Source organism: Procambarus clarkii, chromosome 86, assembly GCF_040958095.1.
Source record: "Procambarus clarkii isolate CNS0578487 chromosome 86, FALCON_Pclarkii_2.0, whole genome shotgun sequence".
In the NCBI taxonomy this organism is placed as follows: domain Eukaryota; kingdom Metazoa; phylum Arthropoda; class Malacostraca; order Decapoda; family Cambaridae; genus Procambarus; species Procambarus clarkii.
Genome location: NC_091235.1, coordinates 3,850,958 through 3,875,183, shown reverse-complemented (window position 1 = coordinate 3,875,183; position 24,226 = coordinate 3,850,958). Strand labels below are relative to the sequence as shown.

At 48.1% G+C, this 24,226-nt stretch overlaps 1 protein-coding gene across 1 annotated transcript in view; it reads right to left on the bottom strand.

Annotated features, from left to right (window-relative positions):
* Positions 1 to 24,226, bottom strand: part of LOC123769120 (uncharacterized) — a 465,721-nt gene that overhangs the window by 103,969 nt on the left and 337,526 nt on the right. Inside the window, 1 exon segment of the mRNA XM_045760073.2 lies at positions 6,886 to 6,988. Coding sequence (XP_045616029.2) covers positions 6,886 to 6,988 — 103 coding nt within the window.

Below are 24,226 nucleotides of genomic sequence, written 5' to 3'. Positions count from 1 at the left end.
CGCTTCCACTACACATAAGGGACATAACTGGCCGACCCCTCACAGTGTTCAAGAGAGAACTATCAACATCAGAGGCCCGAGACTGTTCAACACGCTTCCACTACACATATGGGGCATAACTGGCAAACCCCTCACAGTGTTCAAGAGAGAACTGGATAAGCACCTCCAAAGGATACCTGATCAACCAGGCTGTGACTCATACATCAGGCTGCGAGCAGCCGCGTCTGGTTGACCAGTCCAGCAACCAGAAAGCGTGGTCGGGGACCGGGCCCCCGAAATCATGGCAAGGTTACCGGTTTGTATGAATGGTTTCGTCCTTAGAACCATCCGGTTGTGCCCTGTTCGTACACGGTTCCCTGTCCCTGAAGACCTGCTCGCTATTCACAAGTGTGCAGAGGGCGGCGGGTCGCTGGCCATTACCAATAATAAACTACGCATCATGTGACTGCTGGCCCTGGTGGCCTGGCCCTGGTGGCCTGACCCTGGTGGCCTGACCCTGGTGGCCTGACCCTGGTGGCCTGGCCCTGGTGGCCTGGCCCTGGTGGCCTGGCCCTGGTGGCCTGGCCCTGGTGGCCTGACCCTGGTGGCCTGACCCTGGTGGCCTGACCCTGGTGGCCTGGCCCTGGTGGCCTGACCCTGGTGGCCTGACCCTGGTGGCCTGGCCCTGGTGGCCTGACCCTGGTGGCCTGGCCCTGGTGGCCTGACCCTGGTGGCCTGACCCTGGTGGCCTGACCCTGGTAGCCTGGCCCTGGTGGCCTGACCCTGGTGGCCTGGCCCTGGTGGCCTGACCCTGGTGGCCTGACCCTGGTGGCCTGACCCTGGTGGCCTGACCCTGGTGGCCTGGCCCTGGTGGCCTGACCCTGGTGGCCTGGCCCTGGTGGCCTGGCCCTGGTGGCCTGGCCCTGGTGGCCTGACCCTGGTGGCCTGACCCTGGTGGCCTGACCCTGGTGGCCTGGCCCTGGTGGCCTGGCCCTGGTGGCCTGGCCCTGGTGGCCTGGCCCTGGTGGCCTGACCCTGGTGGCCTGACCCTGGTGGCCTGGCCCTGGTGGCCTGACCCTGGTGGCCTGACCCTGGTGGCCTGACCCTGGTAGCCTGGCCCTGGTGGCCTGACCCTGGTGGCCTGACCCTGGTGGCCTGACCCTGGTGGCCTGACCCTGGTGGCCTGACCCTGGTGGCCTGACCCTGGTGGCCTGGCCCTGGTGGCCTGACCCTGGTGGCCTGACCCTGGTGGCCTGGCCCTGGTGGCCTGGCCCTGGTGGCCTGGCCCTGGTGGCCTGGCCCTGGTGGCCTGGCCCTGGTGGCCTAACCCTGGTGGCCTGACCCTGGTGGCCTGACCCTGGTGGCCTGACCCTGGTGGCCTGGCCCTGGTGGCCTGACCCTGGTAGCCTGGCCCTGGTGGCCTGACCCTGGTAGCCTGACCCTGGTAGCCTGGCCCTGGTGGCCTGACCCTGGTGGCCTGACCCTGGTGGCCTGACCCTGGTGGCCTGACCCTGGTAGCCTGGCCCTGGTGGCCTGACCCTGGTGGCCTGACCCTGGTGGCCTGGCCCTGGTGGCCTGACCCTGGTGGCCTGGCCCTGGTGGCCTGACCCTGGTAGCCTGGCCCTGGTGGCCTGACCCTGGTGGCCTGACCCTGGTAGCCTGGCCCTGGTGGCCTGACCCTGGTGGCCTGGCCCTGGTGGCCTGGCCCTGGTGGCCTGACCCTGGTGGCCTGACCCTGGTAGCCTGGCCCTGGTGGCCTGGCCCTGGTGGCCTGACCCTGGTGGCCTGACCCTGGTGGCCTGACCCTGGTAGCCTGGCCCTGGTGGCCTGACCCTGGTGGCCTGACCCTGGTGGCCTGACCCTGGTGGCCTGACCCTGGTGGCCTGACCCTGGTGGCCTGGCCCTGGTGGCCTGGCCCTGGTGGCCTGGCCCTGGTGGCCTGACCCTGGTGGCCTGACCCTGGTGGCCTGACCCTGGTGGCCTGACCCTGGTGGCCTGGCCCTGGTGGCCTGGCCCTGGTGGCCTGGCCCTGGTGGCCTGACCCTGGTGGCCTGGCCCTGGTGGCCTGGCCCTGGTGGCCTGGCCCTGGTGGCCTGGCCCTGGTGGCCTCACTCGCTTAACTCACACGGAAAATGGCAACCATCCTTAGGTCGCTTGTAGCACCTTGTGGCACGGTAGCCTGGCTCTGATGGGCACCTTGTGGCACGGTAGCCTGGCTCTGATGGGCACCTTGTGGCACGGTAGCCTGGCTCTGATGGGCACCTTGTGGCACGGTAGCCTGGCTCTGATGGGCACCTTGTGGCACAGTAGCCTGGCTCTGACGGGCACCTTGTGGCACGGTAGCCTGGCTCTGATGGGCACCTTGTGGCACGGTAGCCTGGCTCTGATGGACACCTTGTGGCACGGTAGCCTGGCTCTGATGGGCACCTTGTGGCACGGTAGCCTGGCTCTGATGGGCACCTTGTGGCACGGTAGCCTGGCTGTGATGGACACCTTGTGGCACGGTAGCCTGGCTCTGATGGGCACCTTGTGGCACGGTAGCCTGGCTGTGATGGGCACCTTGTGGCACGGTAGCCTGGCTGTGATGGGCACCTTGTGGCACGGTAGCCTGGCTCTGATGAGCACCTTGTGGCACGGTAGCCTGGCTCTGATGAGCACCTTGTGGCACGGTAGCCTGGCTCTGATGGACACCTTGTGGCACGGTAGCCTGGCTCTGATGGGCACCTTGTGGCACGGTAGCCTGGCTCTGATGGGCACCTTGTGGCACGGTAGCCTGGCTCTGATGGGCACCTTGTGGCACGGTAGCCTGGCTCTGACGGACACCTTGTGGCACAGTAGCCTGGCTCTGACGGACACCTTGTGGCACGGTAGCCTGGCTCTGACTATCCAGCCGTCCCTCCTACACCCACACATCCACTACAATGTCCTGAGTTTCACTATGACCTGAATTATTATTTCTTGACTCTCCCTGTCCACCAGTGTCTTGTAGATGTTAAGTAACTCCTTCCACTCCTGACAACCAGTGTGGCTCTGGCAGTGGGAGGCGCCACCAGTCACGTCTGAGTAACTTGAGATTACTGGTGACTTGTGAGCGCCCTCACCAGATGACTACCTACCTCAGCCTTCTCCCCCCAGCAGGACTGGGGCCAGCACCCTCCCCCTAGCAGGACTGGGGCCAGCACCCTCCCCCCAGCAGGACTGGGGCCAGCACCCTCCCCCCAGCAGGACTGGGGCCAGCACCCTCCCCCCAGCAGGACTGGGGCCAGCATCCTCCCCCTAGCAGGACTGGGGCCAGCATCCTCCCCCTAGCAGGACTGGGGCCAGCACCCTCCCCCTAGCAGGACTGGGGCCAGCACCCTCCCCCCAGCAGGACTGGGGCCAGCACCCTCCCCCCAGCAGGACTGGGGCCAGCACCCTCCCCCCAGCAGGACTGGGCCAGCATCCTCCCCCTAGCAGGACTGGGGCCTGCACCCCCCCCCCCCACATCCTTCAGCAGGACTGGGGCCGGCAAACCCCCTTAGCAGGACTCAGACCTGACCCCCCCCCCCTCCCCCAGCAGAAAACTCAACCTTGTTAGAAATAATTGTCTGGTCTACGTAACAAAATTATACATAATTCTTACAGAGTCTGCGGTGGAAGGCACGTTTCTGCTCCACCAGCAGCCCGGCACATATTGCTGTGACCCACACATAATCATGTGTTCTTTTTCAAAACAACTTTGACATACATAACTGTCAATACATACATGATGCAACATACTGAGGCCTGGGGTATGATACAGTTCTCAGTGAACCCATGAACACAATGATACAAACGATTTTTTTATGAATGGAACACCAACATGGAACCACATATCAGCTGTCACCCTAACCCCACTGGACTTTGAAGTAGCCAAAGACAGCACGCCCATGCACTCTGCACCAGGACCAGACTCCTGGAATTCTATATTCATCAAGCAGTGCAAAACACCACTATCACAGGCCCTAAACATCTTTTAGAGACGGAGCCCAAATACTGGCGTCATCCCTGACGTACTTAGAACAGCGGAGATCGCGCCTCTTAACAAAGGAGTTAGAGTAAAGCAGATACAATTTTGTTTTTACCAATAGCTCTAACCTCACACATCATACAAATCTTTGAAAGAGTGCTATGAAAGAAGATTCACATGAAATCAACATCTACATAACCCCGGACAACACGGGTTCAGAATAGGGCGCTCCTGCCTTTCATAGTTGCTAGATCACTAATGGCCTCAGGTGCCATGGAAGACATGCACAACGCATATATAATATACACAGACTTTGTAAAAGCTTTCCACAAATGTGATCATGGTGTTATTGTGCACACAATGCGTGCACAAGGAATTACTGCCAAAGTAGTGATATGGATCTTCAACTTCTTAACCAACAGAACGCAGTGTAATAGTCAACACAGTACAATCCTGATCATCTACTGTGAAAAGCTTAGTCTTTTCCAGTTTTAATCCCTCCCTTTCCGCCCAAGAAGCAAATTAGAGATCAGCCCAAGCTTCGTCTTGAGGCAAAGCTCAACGCCTTAAGCCATATTGATGCTCTGTCCACAGAGCATTCTCTCTCTCAAATCATATACACTGATGGTTCCCTACACCGCACCACGGGTGCAGCTGGAAGTGCAGTTGTGCCTGACAATGGGCGATGGCTTGTACTTTGAGTGAGGAGTCCGTATAAACAACTGGGCCTCTACCCTTCAGACTGAACTATTTGCCTCGATCCTTGCACTGAAATGTGTACAAGTCTCCAAACTTAATACATTAATTGTAAGTGACTCCTTATCATCCTTAAATGCTCTCAACTCTTTAAGACATAACTGTAACATGCTCGTGTCCGAAGCTAGACACAAATACAACAAAATTATTAAGGATGGTAACAGAGTCCATTTCATGTGGTCTCCATCTCATGTTGGCCTCCGAATGCATGATAGAGCTGATAAGTTAGCCAAAGAATCTGCCTTTAAAGGAGCCGTTGAGTGTAACCTTGGATTGTCAATGAGCAATCTGAGAGCAGCAGTACACCGAGAACTTCAACAAGATCTTGTAGATCTGAGGCAAAGTGAAATTGACACCAGTAATTCCATCTATCATCATACTATCATGCAAGAGGAGCCACACATCTATGGTTCATCCAATAAAATCAGCAGACTTCTAGATGTTACTACTGCTCGGCTTAGACTCGGTTACAAGTATCTCTGGGAATTCTCATTATCTGCTGATGTAGACCTGACCAAATGTAAACTGTGTCAACAAAATTATTCGCACACCCTCCGTCACTATGTGATGGAGTGCGAAAAGATACGTGAATTTAGAGACAATTCTATAACCAATGTTCCAGCGATGTGTCAATATTTCATTCAAAATGATCTGCTACCAGAAATTTTAGCCAAATATCCCCAGTTTGCTAACTGTAGGTAGTAACTGAGTGATTGTAACCTATCCACCGCTGCCCACTGGATGGGGGGCGGTATGCAGGACAAATATATAAATTTTGACACTAGCTCTCCACATATGTCAGTTGCTTAATTTAGAACCTGTACTTGAGGTCGATCTCGAACCCATTGTTGATGTGACGACTTATATTGAATTTTGTAACTAGCTCATCAAGATTGTAACTTGCTTAGCTAAATGAATTGTGGGGTTCAGTCCCTGAGCCCATTCATGTGCCTCTGTAACCCTTTTCCACTACCGCCCACAAGATGGGTATGGGGTGCATAATAAATGAACTAAACTAAACTAACCCCAAGGTACCGTGCTTGCTCCGGTACTTTGTTTCATCCTAATATCAGACATAGACAAGGATACAAAACTACAGCACTGTATCATCAAAGTTCCACCTCCTGAGCTATGGAAAAAGGGAAAATATAAGAACCGAAACTATATAACACATAATCAAATTATATTATAGCACAAAAAAGAAACGTAAAGGATCTTGGAGTGTCTGAAGACCTACTTTTAAAGAACATAATAGTAGCTGTCACGACTGCAAGAAAAATGACAGATTGGATAACAAGAAATTTCGAAGCAAGGGATGCCATACCAATGATGATACTTGTTATGACACTGGTGCTCTCAAGGGTGGAATATTGGTGCACTCGAACAGCCAACTTCAGAGTCGTAGAAATTGCTGATCTGGAGAGCGTGCAAAGATTCCTTACTACTAGAATCCATTTTATAAAACATATAATTTATTTGGATCAATTAAAACGCCTAAATCTGTATTCCCTTGAGCGGAGGCGGGAAGAGATACATAATAATTTACAGGTGGAAAATATTAGAGGGGCTGGTCCCAAACCTACACACAGAAATAACACCACATGAGACCAGAAGGCATGGCAGGATGTGCAGAATACCCCCGTTGAAGAGCAGAGGTGCAACAGGTACTCTGAGAGAGAACTATCAACATCAGAGGCCCGAGACTGTTCAACACGCTTCCACTACACATAAGGGGCATAACTGGCCGACCCCTCACAGTATTCAAGAGAGAACTATCAACATCAGAGGCCCGAGACTGTTCAACACGCTTCCACTACACATAAGGGGCATAACTGGCAGACCCCTCACAGTGTTCAAGAGAGAACTCGATAAACACTTCCAAAGGATACCTGATCAACCAGGCTGTGAATTATACGTCAAGCTGCGAGTAGCTGCATCCAAAAGCCTGGTTGACCAGTCCAGGAGGCCTGGGTCAGAGACCGGGCCACAGGGACATTGATCCTCGCCACCAGTACAAGTTAGGTAGTCAACACGAGAGTCACAGTAGCCAATTTCACTTATCCTTAAAGATATTAAATTTTATGGAGAGAAGATTAGAGTTGATGAGTAGTGAGAGAAGATTAGAGTTGATGAGTAGTGAGAGAAGAGGTTGAGAGACTCACCCCGACCAGGAGGAGTGAGGGCGGCTTATGACAGTCGCAGCCCCCAGCCCGCTCGGCCTGGTCCACCAGGTTGCCGATGAAGCTCCGCAGCGCCTGCAGGTGCCTGTAGGAGACAAGAACATGGTCAGCTGAATCTGCTGTACTGGACGACATCCTAATAATTTATCCAAAATTTGCTTATCCATTTTAAAGAATGAAGAACAGTCTTATATTACTTCTAAGCTGCATCTCTTATGAACCCATCCCTGCCCTTGTGTGGCAGTGCACAATAGAAAGTGGATTTTACATATGCATGCATTAAAACACTTATTGTAACCATGATATATATGTGCTTCAGCCTGCAGTTTAGTCTTGTATATGACCCTCTATCCTGTGTGACATTGCGTTGGAATTGAGCTGTATTGTTTACCATACCATTCATTTCGTGGGCATTATCCTAACTTTCATAAGACATAATTCAACTCCTCAGATTAGGCAAAATTGTAATTAAATTTTGTCATAAAGATGTTAAATATAATAATAACTCATACACCACTGCTTCGCCACCTTTTGCTCATTATTACTATAATTATTACACAGAAATCACATTGTGATATATCAAGATAATGTAATATATTACTGATATATCACGATAATGTGATATACTACTGATATATCACGATAATTGGATTTTTCTGTGTATTGGAAGAGGGTTGTCAGAGGAAGTTGAACTATTGCAACCCGTTCTCGCACTTGCTTATAGTCAATATTTTGCTTATGAATAAGTACATATGTGATATACTAATTTATTGTGAATATTTGAGTTTACCTGAAAAGCTGAATAGAAAACCACGACCTAACCTAAACTTCTTAGTATGTTAAGATATTACAATTAGTACTTAAGCTATACCTATATTGATATTACAGTTTTATAAAAATACAGTAATAAAACAAAACTAAAATCTATATAAATAAAAATGCATATGTTCGTTTGTTCAAAATCGCTAATCTCTGAAAGTTCTTCAGCGATTGTCTTGAAATTTTCACACAACGTTCCATTCGTATCCGAGCTAGTTTGTATATACATACTATATAGATGTCACGTCTGTGACGAGAAAAAAAAATATGCGTTTTTTGAAAAGCTGTGTTTTTTTCGTGTGTTTTTCAAGTGAGGGAAATCTTCGAAACCTCTTTACCGATTCCTTTGAAATCTTGACACAACATTGCATTCGAATAGGCGAGTGTTTTTATATACCTACTATATACATGCCTCACCTGTGACAGGAAAAAAACATGTTTTTTTTTTAAGCAGCGCCATCTGTAGGACGTATGAGCAACACACGCTGTAATCTCCGAAAGTTCTTCACCGATTGCTTTGAAATTTTGACACAACGTTCCTTTCGAATACTGTACGTGCGTTTCTTGATATACCTACTATTTAGATGCCACACCTATGACAGGTAAAAACATGCATTTTTTTTAAACAGCGCCATCTGTTGCACGTAAAAGCAACATACGATATACAAGATATGTTACAATTCAATTTCAATGTTTCCGATTGCATTGATAAATTGAATTTTCATAGATTTTTATTTATTTTCATTTTGATTTAATTATTTTGTGTGACATTTCTTATAGACTGTGGGTTGGTTGGTGTTGTCGTCGTTGATCCTTCTCTACGGACAACCCAACCCACAACTCGGTAGAGTGCTTATACTAGGAGATCACCCTTGGCGCTTCTGGCTCTTGGAGAGGGGCTCAACGTCACACGTTTAGGGGATGCGGCTCCAACACTTAGCCTCATTGTCACGTGCACACACCCACTCGAGCCGCTGTGACTCCCCACTCTCTCCTTATGAGATATGATCTCCTCAATCCCCTATGACTTACTAGTATTACCTCCTACCCTGTCCACAGCAGTGGTTCTTGGTTCTTTCTCTCTCTCTCTCCTTCTTCACTACTTCCTGGGAAGCCTCACTAGGACAAGGGCAAACACCAGCAAATTGTGACACATTTACTGGACAAAGCACATACACGATACATACACTCATATAATAATAATGAATCCTATACTCTATGATATCACAATCAGGTTGCACTCCAACCATCAGAACTCTATTATCAGCTTATCAAGTGGTATCCTATCTCCTGGTTCACCACCTGATACTATTAACCTCCTCAAGTTGATCCAGCCTACATACACTGTTGCACCATCAGCAAGATAACATATATATATAGAAAATCAGCATTTGAATGCAATAACATATACCAGTATAAATGTTCATTGATACTTCAGTATAAAAAACTCCTTGACATAAGAATGCAAACAGTCACTCACCTCTCACTGCGTCTTGCACGCTACTGACAACCAAACACTATCAACTCCCTATAAGTAATCCACCAGAACTTCCCCTTCCACCTCTGGAAGTTCACTACCCTAATATCCTTAGGTTCTTCCGGGCTTCACTACCAGGATCCTCTGCAGCTCCTCCAGGCTGCTATCATGAAGCTTCCTTGAGCAACTACGGTGCTTCACCACCTCTACAGAAGCACGTGACACTCCTCTTCACTGCTGCTTCTCCTCACAGCTCGAGGTCCTCTGCTTCACTACCTTGTAGTCTCATCAATTACTTCATCTACGCTGGCTTCGAAGTTCTCAGCAACTTCTTCCCCAAAGAACAAACCTGCAACCCATCGACGTTCCAATAAAATGTTCCCCTTTAACACATAAACAAAAATAACAACACAATATGCTTGCCTCAAACCTCTATCTGTCCTCTACATACAGTGAGAGTGGACTCCCCCGTTTTGGGCGGGTCCATACTCCACCTCGCCTGGCGGCGGTCCTCACTCGCTGGGAGGGTCTTCCTCCATCCGGAGCCAGGCTCCCTCAGTCGTCCGCCAGCGTTCAGAGGGGACGGACGTCGCTCCGTGTTCCACCCTCTCCACTCTCTTATTTCAGGCTTTCTGCCTTATTAAAACATGTCTAACTTATAAATAAACATTGCTACTGTCGCTGGGCACACGACCAACTACAAGCGATCACTATGAACTGGCGTATATCGTGCTTACCACAGATTAATTGGTCGAGGGCGCTTTCCCTCTGACGGCGTCTGGTCAGGGCGCTCCCACGGCCCACAATAATGCCTCCGGGCGGCTTAATATTCACTAATTATCGTCCACGACTTGAGACCACACGTCCCCAGCTCGATTCCACAGCTGGCACGTCTGCACACTTCTCTTCTCTTAGAGATATATCACTAGGGGTTCCCTTCTAACGGGAGCTCAACGGAGCGCGGCTTCCCCCTGCGATGTCTGGCACTCAAGTGAGGTCAAGGTCCTCCGGAAGCGAGCCTCACGCCTCCAGCAAAATGTCCACATCTCCTAGCCCGTCATTTATCTGTTTTCTTCTTCATTGCCCATAATCTCAAATTGTTTTACATATCCAACCAGCCATTTTTCATATGGGTTATCACCTCAATATTCGCTAGACCTTCTAATCAGGTCAGGCTTGACGAATAACTCTCAAGGAGGGAGACTCGTTTCTCCTGTAGGCTGAGATCATAACACATTGCGCTGGAATTGAGCTGTGTTGTTTACCATACTGTTCATTTCATGGGTATAGCTTATTTGTTTCCTTTTTCGTTGTTTTTCATTTCTTTTTTTAACTGTTCTTCCCTTTTTTTCAGTGTAACTGGTGGTGAAATTGAGCCGTGTCGATTGATCGGCGTTTGAATTGAAATATTTCGTTAGTATTTTTTGCTTTTGTTTTGAAAACAAGAAAATGGACAATGCATTTTTTCACAGCAGCAAATGTGCAACAAACAGCTATGAATCCACTGGCTACAATGTTAACTGCTTTCTTCATGTTATGTCAAAATGACGTGTTTGCGAAAACATTGCTGTATTCGGAAGTGCCTCCGTATTACACATGGATTGCCAGTAGAAAATCATTTGAACGACGTAAACGAGGAGAGCGAGTCGACGGACAACCTGGCATATTCAAACAAACTACGATAGGCAGACTGTACACCGTGCATCCCAATCAAGATGAATGGTTCTTTCTTCGCAAGCTGTTGGTAAATGTGCCCGGTCCAACGTCTTTCCAGCAATTGAGATTTGTCAGTGGCGTAACACATGCCACTTTCCGTAGTGCATGTCAAGCTCTGAATTTATTGGAGAACGACCGACACTGGGATGTGTGCATTAATGACACGTCCAACACGTCACATCCAAATCAATTTCGTGCATTGTTTGCAATCATATTGACCACCGGCGCTCCTTCATCTCCAACAGAGTTATGGGAGAAACACAAATCGCACATGGCTGAAGATATTGTCCGTCGAGTACGCAAGGAAGATTCAAATATGAACATGAATTTCACAGCAGAAATCTACAGCGAAGCGTTGATAACGACTGAAGATTTATGCTTAGAAATCGCGAACAATGTTCTCATTCAGTTGGGAATGCCATCACCGAATCGATCTGCTGCTGCTTCGTTCGATGTAGAATTGCGTCGTGAACAAAATTACAACACGAGTGATCTGTTGTCGTATGTGCAATCAAATATTCCTAAGCTAACGCTTGAGCGAAAAGGCATTTACGATCAAATAATTCAAACTGTCAATAACCATAAAAGTATTTGTGTGTACGTCTGATACCATACTACTTGTGAAGGAGGAAATGTATATGTTTACCTCTCAGAATGTTTGGTAATATGTTTATTGTTTGTGATGTGTGTCTATGTATGTATTAACACGTTGTACTGACTGGGTGAGAATAGCTTGAGCTACCTCATCCCTTTGTGTGTATTTTACCTCAATAAACTTATTTCAATTTCAACTGTCAATAACGGGTTTGGAGAAATCTTCTTAGATGCGCCAGGAGGAACTGTAAAACCTTTCTAATTAGATTGTTTTTGGCAGAATTTCGATCCCAAAATGGCATAACCTTTCATCGTCTGGAATAGCTGCGACATTGCTACCAGGTGCAAGAACTGCTACTTTGGCTTTGAAATTGCCTTTTAACATGCAATTCATTGAAACTCCCACGTGCAACATTTCCAAAGCATCCGACAAGGGAAAAGTATTTCAGAAATGTAAACTTATTGTTTGGGATGAATGCACAATGGCCCACAAAAAATCGCTCGAGGCTCTAGATCAATCATTGCAAGATTTGCGTGGAAACATCAGACCATTTGGGAACGCATTAATATTGCTTGCAGGAGATTTCAGGCAAACATTACCTGTAATTCCTCGATCGACACCAGTGGATGAAATAAATGCTCGCCTGAAATATTCTACTTTGTGGCGCCACGTAAAGATACTAAAATTAACTACAAATATGCGTGTCCAACTGCAAAACGACTCATCAGCTGAGATATTCTCACATCAATTTCTGGAAATTGGGAACGGAAACGTGCCGGTTGATCTAACCTCCGGACGAATTTCATTGCCTCATAACTTCTGCAGTTTAGTGACATCAAAAGAATTGGTTGAAAAAGTATTTCCCAATATTCAAATCAATTATAAGAATCACGATTGGCCGAGTGAACGAGCTATTCTTGCGGCCAAGAACAAAGACGTCTAAGAACTTAACAATATTATACAATCTAACATACAAAGCAAGACAGTCACATACAAGTCCGTCGACACTGTGGTGGAAGCAGATGAAGCGATTAATTATCCAACATCATTTTTTTTAATTCACTGGATCTGCCAGGTATACCACCACCGCACGAACTGCAACTCAAAATCGGCGAGCCAATTATCATGTTACGAAATATCAACCAGCAAAAGCTTAGCAACGGCACGCGGCTTGCAGTAAAAAATTATTCAGCAACGTCGTAGAAGCAACAATCTTGACAGGACCATTAAAAAGTGAAGATGTCCTCATTCCTCACATTCCTGTGATTCCAACGGATTTGCCATTTCAATTTAAGAGATTGTAATTCCTAATTCAATTGGCGTTTGCAATCACCATCAACAAAGCTCAGGGCCAATCTTTAGAATTGTGCGGTTTAGATCTAGACACAGATTGCTTCTCACATGGACAATTATATGTTGCGTGTTCTAGAGTCGGCAATCAGACAATCTCTATATCTTCACAGACAGTGGAACAAGAAAACATATTGTATACCCACAAGCATTGTGAAATTAAACATGTTAGAAATGTGCATTTTCTCTTTTCTTTCTTTTCCATTTAACTAGACTGAGCCACAGCAACGCGTGGCCGGTACAACTAGTATTTAAATAAATTGTAAAGTAACTCAGGATATTGTCAAATTTTGTATAAAATCTCTATTGTTTAATAAAACTGAGAAGAAGAGTTCGTGCCTTGAAAAAAATATAACTTAGAATATACCACATATGTACTTATTCATAAGCCAAATATTGACTATAAGCAATAAGTCATATATGTACTGTCTTGTACAACTTTATATATCTTCCAGTTATGGATATTAATTGGAGTCGCCTCGAATGGGGCAATAGGCTTTCTGCAGTTACCTTCTTTCTTATGTTTCCTTTCCTTTGCCTTTTCTTGGTGGTCAGGTGATTTGCCCTGGCGGGTATAAGGTCTGACCAACAAGGTTTCCATCTTCATTCTACTTTGCTCTGATGAAGACGATTTAAGCCAAAAACGCGTTTAGCATTCTCTGTTTTTCACATATGGTTTTCTCATACTTGGATCAGTGTTTTTGTGATCGTTGTTGCATATATGTTTGTTTTATTTAAACTGTGTCACAAAAAATGAGTTACATATAAGGTACAAAAATGATTATCATAAGTTGTCGAGTTCCTCCAGCTCCTCAGATGGCGGGTAGGAACCCTGAATGCAATGTGCATTTCCCCTTTGTATCGCCACACTGAGGCGCTGGAAAAGGAAGCTGGCAGCTCTAGGGTCTCTTGTTGTTTCAATTAGCCTAGAACCCAGTTCCTTAAAAAAACTGGTGACACTCTTACCCAAAGTGCTGAGTGTCTCAGAAGCAATGGGGACAAAATTGTAGTGTTGATACAGTTCTCTGTACTTACGGGATTTGGCTGATTCCCTGTGGGTGGCAGCGCCACCTGGTTGTGCAACACTGAGGTCAATGTAGGTGTTAGCCAGGGTTGATACGCACGTGTAGTCCCATACCAACTGCATGCCGTTCTTCCAGGGGTTCACTGTGATACCATCTGGGCGACCAATAAGAGCATCAGAGTTATGGGGCGTTAGGTAATGGGGCTCTCTTTCAGCTGGGCATCCAGCTGTTGTGAGGCTCCTACTGATCATGCTGTTAACTTCACTGTGCCTCGAGTGCCATCCCCTGTGCTTTGGCAGAGTAGGCCATGGTGGCCGTACCTGTCGGCCACCACCTCGCCGCAAATACACCTATATTTGGTGTGGATTGGGGCAGTAAGGCGGACGGCCACAGCAATTCAGAGGACGTGTGGTGTGAGACGCGTGCCAGTTGCCGACATTGGGGTTGCTAACAGGAAATCCCCTGCATGTGGGGCTGCTACTGCTGTGAGGCGAGCAATGTCGTGTTGTGTTGTTGCAGCACCCAGGCACTCTGTAGCAACTTGGTCTACAATGGCGCCATCCCAGCTGGATTGCTTGTGGGCTTTTGGGGATGGTGGTTGAGGTGATGGGCCTGCACAAGAGGCCCACTCTGTGGCACAGCGTGTAAAATTGGGATCGTGTACACCTGCCAGCTGATGTAAGTAGGCAGGTAAATTTCCTTCACAAGGTCGTCAGATGCCGTGAAGAAGGACAGGAAGGCTGGAACAGCGATTTGCGTTGCTGTTCTTCCCGGAAGACTTCCCAAGTCTTACAGGAAAGAGAGGCTTGTTTTATTGTAGGTTATCAAGAGAGGTTGAGGGCTTTTTCTAGCATAGATTTCAGTAACAGGTCATACTCACATATATATACACGATCCCAACTAAAAACTCCACACCCCAGAAGGATTCAAACCCAGACAGCCAGGATCACTATGCACCTTGGCGTTCTTAGTACTCTAACCACTCCACAGTCACTTTACTTTAACCACTGTACAAAAGTCATTGGTAGTCGAGGCTATATCCCCAACGACCCGACAGCACTTGGTGGTAAGCTTGGCTATAAATATTTCATCAAATCACCTCACTTTGTGGGGCCACGTGAGCAACACAAATGCAAACAAGGCATATATATATATATATATATATATATGTCGTACCTAGTAGCCAGAACTCACTTTTTGGCCTACTATTCAAGGCCCGATTTGCCTAATAAGCCAAGTTTTCCTGAATTAATATATTTTTTCTAATTTTTTTCTTATGAAATGATAAAGCTACCCATTTCATTATGTATGAGGTCACTTTTTTTATTGGAATTAAAATTAACGTAGATATATGACTGAACCTAACCAAGCCTACCTAACCTAACCTAACCTATCTTTATAGGTTAGGTTTGGTTAGGTAGCCGAAAAAGTTAGGTTAGGTTAGGTTAGGTAGGTTAGGTAGTCGAAAAACAATTAATTCATGAAAACTTGGCTTATTAGGCAAATCGGGCCTTGCATAGTAGGCTGAGAAGTGAGTTCTGGCTACTAGGTACGACATATATATATATATATATATATATATATATATATATATATATATATATATATATATAATAAATATAATAAATAATAATAAAATAAATAGCCCTAAACAGAACAACATAACATGTGAGAAAGCATCGGAGTGTGTATATATGAATGCTACACAGTATTCATCTATGGACATCCATATATGGTGAAACACATGTGAAGAACCTCTCACACACTCACAGCTCCCTGACAAGAGGGAGCCAGCTTAGCTTAGCTGCCAACACCCACACATGGTGTCAGCAAGGCGGACAGCCCGCCTGCTTTCATACCTCTCACTGTATTTCCCAACTGATCGTGTTGTAAAGTCGTGACTCTTTATCAAATTATTTTCTGTTTCTCGAGGAGTGGTGTAAGGAGGCTGGTGCACATGGCGGTGTTGCCGTGACACAGCTTTCATTTAGTCAGTTAATGCCATTCTCATGTGGAGGGTGGAATGGACAGCGGAATGGCGGAGGGAGGGAAGGATGGTGGAGGGTTTATAAGGGAGGGAGGGAATGATGGTGGAGGGTTTATATGGGAGGGAGGGAATGATGGTGGAGGGTTTATATGGGAGGGAGGGAATGATGGTGGAGGGTTTATATGGGAGGGAATGATGGTGGAGGGTTTATAAGGGAGGGAGGGAAGGATGGTGGAGGGTTTATAAGGGAGGGAGGGAATGATGGTGGGGGGTTTATATGGGAGGGAGGGAAGGATGTTGGAGGGTTTATATGGGAGGGAGGGAAGGATGGTGGGGGGTTTATATGGGAGGGAGGGAAGGATGGTGGAGGGTTTATATGGGAGGGAGGGAATGATGGTGGAGGGTTTATATGGGAGGGAGGGAAGGATGGTGGGGGGTTTATATGGGAGGGAGGGAAGGATGGTGGAGGGTTTATATGGGAGGGAGGGAATGATGGTGGAGGGTTTATATGGGAGGGAGGGAAGGATGGTGGAGGGTTTATATGGGAGGGAGGGAATGATGGTGGGGGGTTTATATGGGAGGGAGGGAGGGATGGTGGAGGGTTTATATGGGAGGGAGGGAATGATGGTGGGGGGTTTATATGGGAGGGAGGGAGGGATGGTGGAGGGTTTATATGGGAGGGAGGGAGGGATGGTGGAGGGTTTATATGGGAGGGAGGGAGGGAGGGATGGTGGAGGGTTTATATGGGAGGGAGGGAATGATGGTGGAGGGTTTATATGGGAGGGAGGGAATGATGGTGGAGGGTTTATATGGGAGGGAGGGAAGGATGGTGGAGGGTTTATATGGGAGGGAGGGAATGATGGTGGGGGGTTTATATGGGAGGGAGGGAGGGATGGTGGAGGGTTTATATGGGAGGGAGGGAGGGAGGGATGGTGGAGGGTTTATATGGGAGGGAGGGAGGGATGGTGGAGGGTTTATATGGGAGGGAGGGAGGGAGGGATGGTGGAGGGTTTATATGGGAGGGAGGGAGGGATGGTGGAGGGTTTATATGGGAGGGAGGGAAGGATGGTGGGGGGTTTATATGGGAGGGAGGGAGGGATGGTGGAGGGTTTATATGGGAGGGAGGGAGGGATGGTGGAGGGTTTATATGGGAGGGAGGGAGGGAGGGATGGTGGAGGGTTTATATGGGAGGGATGGAGGGATGGTGGAGGGTTTATATGGGAGGGAGGGAATGATGGTGGAGGGTTTATATGGGAGGGAGGGAATGATGGTGGAGGGTTTATATGGGAGGGAGGGAATGATGGTGGAGGGTTTATATGGGAGGGAGGGAAGGATGGTGGAGGGTTTATATGGGAGGGAGGGAAGGATGGTGGAGGGTTTATAAGGGAGGGAGGGAAGGATGGTGGAGGGTTTATAAGGGAGGGAGGGAATGATGGTGGAGGGTTTGTAAGGGAGGGAAGGAGGGGGGGGGCTACACCTGCCACAAGAGCGTAAGACTCAAGAGAAACTCTTACCTGGCAACGTGACCAGGGGGGGGGAGGGGGGGCGGCGTCTCCACAGTTCACTGCACTCCACCTCACTACTCACAGCGCCTCCCGACCCTCGCCCGCGGCTCCGGCTACATCTTCCCAAAACACTTCCACTTACAAATTTACCCTTAGTTCATCAAGCTGTTAATATTTTCCTTGTCAGTTACAAGTTAAAATGGCTTTCTTGGAATAACAATAATTAAAGATACATTTGAAATGGAGGACATAGGAGGGGAGGAGTGCGAGGGAGGAGGGGAGGAGTGTGAGGGCGGAGACGGGCCCAGCGCGGGAGCCTGGCGCAGTTGTATGAAGGAGGCGACGCCCTGACCTGCTCGAGGGGTCCTGCTACACATTACCACCCTGCCATACTACCTCCCTGTGGTGCCTACACCTCGTGACAAGCACCACACCGTCACCGTGCGACACACAGGCAGCACGGTACCACCGCCTCGACACACGAGGCTTTGCTTCCTCACACTGACACCTTCTCCAGGTCCGGCCGCCTCACCCTGGCTCCACACTCCTCCATCAAACGCAACACAATAATCTTTTATGTTATTATAAAAAGCTACCATGGTGTTCCAGAGGTCCCCCAGCCCGTCCTCTCCAGCTGTCACACCGTCACTACAATGATGTACTAAACTGACCCAGTCTAACCTAACCGAGGACCCACGATTAGAAAACGGGACATTACGTAAATTCTACAAGCCGCTATGATTTGTATTACAGCTTTTTTTTAGCCGTTGGGGGATTTCTACGTCAAAATGTGATGTACTGTTCCAGAGGAGGAGTGGTCCCGCCCCGGGCCCCGGCCCCCAGAGCTTGCCAGCACCAGTGTAACGCTAGGGAGCCGTGTGCCCGCCGTCTGGGATTTACATAAAGCCAACCTTTCTGGTTGTGCCTATGGCACCACTACAACAAGTTAGTTTAATGCACCCCATACCCATCTTGTGGGCGGTAGTGGAAAGGGTTACAAAGGCACATAATGGGCACAAGGACTGAACACCACAATTCATTTAGCTAAACACAGGATGAACAACCCAGCGGGTTTTCTTCCTATTGGGGAGTGTTGTACATGCTGCTATGGCGGTGTGTCCACTCACAAGATGAGTGACGCTGCCCAATAAACTCGCCCCTCGGGACAAAATTTAACAAAATTTACCTAAACAAACAACAGTTTTGATGAACTAGTTACAAAATTCAATACACATCGTCACATCATCAATAGGCTCGAGACCGACCACAAGTACAATTTCTAATTTAACAAGGAAGCGTTTCATCCTTTTGACATCTTCCTATCTCTTGTTTATGTCCGCATAAGGGTTCCTTGGGGTGGTGGAGGAGAGCCGCCGGACCCTACAGGTTCACCCGCACACTTGGTCTTAACATTAGCGGACTTGCTGTTGACTTTAGGGCCCGCGAAGGTTAAAACCCAACGTCTTGTTACTGTAGGCCAGCTTCTTCAAGGTCTTCCTCCACTTTTATGGCTCTTTATGACACCAGTTGTTTGGTGTTTATGGGACCCTAATTTTCCTCAGGCCCACCACGTTCCCAGCGTCTGGCCTCAGAATAAAAGCCCATCTTGTCCCTTCAAACAGAAGCCTGTTTGAAGCCTGTTGTTCAAACTGTTAACGGAACAACCTCAGATAAATTTACGGAAAGCACGTAAGCGCAAATAGAAACTACTTTATTAAATTATTTCAACGATCAAATGAGTTAAAATACACGAAAGAATATGTTGAGATGGTTTCGGGGCTTAGCGTCCCCGCGGCCCGGTCATCGACCAGGCCTCCTGTTTGTTACACACCCCCAGGAAGCAGCCCGTAGCAGCTGTCTAACTCCCAGGTACCTATTTACTGCTAGGTAACAGGGGCATCAGAGTAAAAGAAACTCTGCCCAATGTTTCCGCCTCCACCGGGAATCGAACCTGGAACCTCTGGACTACGAATCCGAAGCGCTGTCCACTCAGCTGTCAGATCCCATAAACAGTCTTGAGTAACAGAACTCTTACGCAAGGAATAGAATAACTGACTGCCACCTGAGACAGTTAAGCAAGTCCCAGCTGTGTCTGGGTACACGCGACAGGATGAACAACCCAGCGGGTTTTCTTCCTATTGGGGAGTGTTGTACATGCTGCTATGGCGGTGTGTCCACTCACAGGATGAGTGACATCAATGTTTGTACTATGGAGCACATAATTACAAAGTACTATCAAAACGGGAGGGTTGGCCAATTTAACTGATATTTGTGACGGACCTCGGCGCCATCTACGAGCCAGGCGCCAAACTACAGCAGTTGACTCCCAGTAAGCAGAGTTCCCATCTTTAGTCTGCCAGGCTGAAAGGTGGTGAGCAACCACGGACGAGAGAGGCAAGGAAGTGAAGCTGGGACAGTTTTTTTTTTTTTTTTTTTTATTATTATTTTCTACCACAGACGTGGCCACACATTTACAATGCTAACCAGCATATATACATTTTCTTCTGTCCTCCATGGACAGGGTTAGAGAAATGTTAAACATAGAGTTCAGGGGTTTATTGAACACTCAACCACAGAAGGTGATTCGGTGCTTTTAAAATGCTAAGCTAACCTACATACGTAAATACATAGATACACAGATTTACGTATGCCCTACATAAAGTGTTTGATGTGTCTTTTACATAGTGTCATTAATGTACATTCACAAAGGTGAAATGTAATTCTGATCAGCTTCCATATATACTTTATACCCATACATATACATACATATACACACACATGCATTCACATACATCTGTCTCATTTACTCTGACAGGGTGAGATAGCTGATAAAGAAACTAGTGTGCAATTAAGCACTTAATCACTGAAGGTGATGAAGGTGCTTTTACAAGCTCAGGTTATATAGTTACATCATATAACATTGAATAAATGATATATTGAATATAACATTGAATAAGTGATATATTACATGGTCAATCTTGGATACAAGTCCAATATATCATCAAGTGTTCCAGTACTCATATAGTAATTACAGAGTTCAGCAAGCTGGGACAGTGGAAGGCGTGGGTCGACCTGAAGCTGCTAGCCAGTGAGGCTAGGTGAGCGCTGTGGTTGGGGCACATGCGCAGTAGACTTCGCACACATGCGCAGTAGACACATGCGCAGTAGACTTCGGTTCTTGAAGGTACTAGCCAGTGGGGCTAGTTAAGTGTAGCTGACTTTACTGACTGAGCGTCCCCAGCGAGTGTACAACGGGCGCGGAACATCGAAGACCCCATCAGAGGCACCTGGTGGGCGTGACCCGTGCAGCAGGCTGGCATAAAGGCCGACAACGCCGCTCCGGTTGACCGCGCACACACTTGTAAATATTATAATGGTGATGGGAAATAATAACGGGTTATTTGAAGTTCTTTTAATTTTACCTTTAAACATTACACTATATTCCCATCAAGATTAGGTTTCTCTGAACTTATATTAATAAAGAAGTATAAATTACCAGTAGCGCGAGCGCTCAGTGTAATATAGAGAGAGCCTGGATACTTAAATCTGCAGATATTGACACAAATACTAGTCACTACTTTGAGTGATCATCCATCCCTGGTGACCAATGCCCCTAGTACCAACCACCCCTGGCACCCTTAACCCCTGGCACCCATAACCCCTGACACCCACTGATAGTCCCTTGGTAATTAGAAGCCCTGCAGGATGGCGGTGCCGGCAGGAAGGGGCCCAGGAGCTGGACCTGACCACAAGGAACAGGTCGCCACTCCAACAATGGCGTCCAGTCACCTTAACGACCCCTCCCCCCCCTTAACCTTGTGTTGTCTTAAGACATTTCGCTCTGGAAAATTACCCGCGCGTTCACTGGAACAAAGAGCAAGTGTGTGGCGGCCATGACGGGTTGATGTATTGTGTGTGTGGGGGGGGGGGGGGGGGGTGTAGTGGTGGTGGGGGGTGTAGTGGTGGTGGGGGGTGTGTAGTGGTGGTGGGGGGTGTGTAGTGGTGGTGGGGGGTGTAGTGGTGGTGGGGGGTGTAGTGGTGGTGGGGGGGTGTAGTGGTGGTGGGGGGGTGTAGTGGTGGTGGGGGGGTGTAGTGGTGTTGGGGGGTGTAGTGGTGGTGGGGGGGTGTAGTGGTGGTGGGGGGGTGTAGTGGTGGTGGGGGGGGTGTAGTGGTGGTGGGGGGGGGTGTAGTGGTGGTGGGGGGGTGTAGTGGTGGTGGGGGGGTGTTGTGGTGGTGGGGGGGGGGTGTAGTGGTGGTGGGGGGGTGTAGTGGTGGTGGGGGGGTGTAGTGGTGGTGGGGGGGTGTAGTGGTGGTGGGGGGGTGTTGTGGTGGTGGGAGGGGGTGTGGGGGGGTGTAGTGGTGGTGGGGGGGTGTTGTGGTGGTGGGAGGGGGTGTGGGGGGTGTTGTGTGGGGGGTGATGTGAGGGTGGGTGTTGTGAGGGTTGGTAATACAGATTTAAAACTTTTAATCGGTCCTAATAATTAAGATGACTTAAAGAGTAATTCTAAAGAGTGGATCTTTGCACGAAACATCAGCTCCTCTATGACTCTGTAATATCTCCATTGCCCAAACAATTATGTATTACCGATAAGACCTACCATTTATGTATAATGACTTAACGTAAATATATAGCACTTGAAATATAAAATTCTCTGTAACTAGCTGACATTGTAATTATAAGGTGTGAAGGATAGATGAAATTGTTTATGTAATAATCTCCGTTGACGTCTGATAAAGACCTTTTGTACCCTCTGTAATGCTTTTTGCGCTACCGCTCACAGGATGAGTATGGGGTGCACAATAAACTACCGCTCACAGGATGGGTATGGGGTGCACAATAAACTACCGCTCACAGGATGGGTATGGGGTGCACAATAAACTACCGCTCACAGGATGGGTATGGGGTGCACAATAAACTACCGCACACAGGATGAGTATGGGGTGCACAATAAACTACCGCTCACAGGATGAGTATGGGGTGCACAATAAACTACCGCTCACAGGATGGGTATGGGGTGCACAATAAACTACCGCACACAGGATGAGTATGGGGTGCACAATAAACTACCGCTCACAGGATGAGTATGGGGTGCACAATAAACTACCGCACACAGGATGGGTATGGGGTGCACAATAAACTACCGCTCACAGGATGGGTATGGGGTGCACAATAAACTACCGCTCACAGGATGGGTATGGGGTGCACAATAAACTACCGCACACAGGATGAGTATGGGGTGCACAATAAACTACCGCTCACAGGATGAGTATGGGGTGCACAATAAACTACCGCACACAGGATGGGTATGGGGTGCACAATAAACTACCGCACACAGGATGGGTATGGGGTGCACAATAAACTACCGCTCACAGGATGAGTATGGGGTGCACAATAAACTACCGCACACAGGATGGGTATGGGGTGCACAATAAACTACCGCACACAGGATGGGTATGGGGTGCACAATAAACTACCGCTCACAGGATGGGTATGGGGTGCACAATAAACTACCGCTCACAGGATGAGTATGGGGTGCACAATAAACTACCGCTCACAGGATGGGTATGGGGTGCACAATAAACTACCGCTCACAGGATGGGTATGGGGTGCACAATAAACTACCGCTCACAGGATGGGTATGGGGTGCACAATAAACTACCGCTCACAGGATGGGTATGGGGTGCACAATAAACTACCGCACACAGGATGAGTATGGGGTGCACAATAAACTACCGCTCACAGGATGGGTATGGGGTGCACAATAAACTACCGCTCACAGGATGGGTATGGGGTGCACAATAAACTACCGCTCACAGGATGAGTATGGGGTGCACAATAAACTACCGCTCACAGGATGGGTATGGGGTGCACAATAAACTACCGCACACAGGATGAGTATGGGGTGCACAATAAACTACCGCTCACAGGATGGGTATGGGGTGCACAATAAACTACCGCTCACAGGATGGGTATGGGGTGCACAATAAACTACCGCTCACAGGATGAGTATGGGGTGCACAATAAACTAGCGGCCTCCGCCGGCAACAATCACTCTCCAGGTCAACAATTCCTCCAGCTGTGAATGCGGCTGTTCGAGTGCAACAATACTCCACCCTAGAGAGCACAAGTGTCTTGAAGAACTGACGTAGAACACAAGTTTCCTTGATAAAAATGAAGCAAACTGCAGACGGCCTATTGGTCCATACGCGGGGCAAATGATCTAGGGGATAGCGGGTGGAAATTTTCAGGGGAAAGCGTCAAACCATTAGCCTATATAGCACTTGGAAGGGATCTGGATAAGGATATGGGATGGGACGGAGGGAAAGGAATGGTGCCGCACCCACTTGCACGGTCGGGGATTGAACGCCGACCTGCATGAGGCTTCTATTTGCCTATCATTGGTACTGTATCTCTTGTCACGAAGCTTCAATGTCATCCAACCTGCCATTGTACTTGTAGTTGTGATGGCTACTTTAGTGTGTTCCTTACAAGTAAGGTCTTGTGGCATCATTACCCTCGGGGGGTTTTTCATTGTTTCTTTTCTATTGTGTCATTTTACTATTTTATGTGTGGTTCCTATTTTGCTGTTATCTTTTTACCGTGGCGCAGTTGCTGGAGATTATTGTGTTTTCTTAAGACCCGTTGAAAGACCTGAGTTACGTCAGCTTGGAGGTTGGTCGTGTCCTCGATATTATCTACAAATCCTGGTGTCATCTGCAGAGGATGATACAGTGCTGTAGTTTGTATTCTTATCTATGTCCGATATGAGTATAAGAGAGTACTGGAGTATGCACAGTACCCTGGATGAGAGAGTACTGGAGTATGCACAGTACTCTGGATGAGAGAGT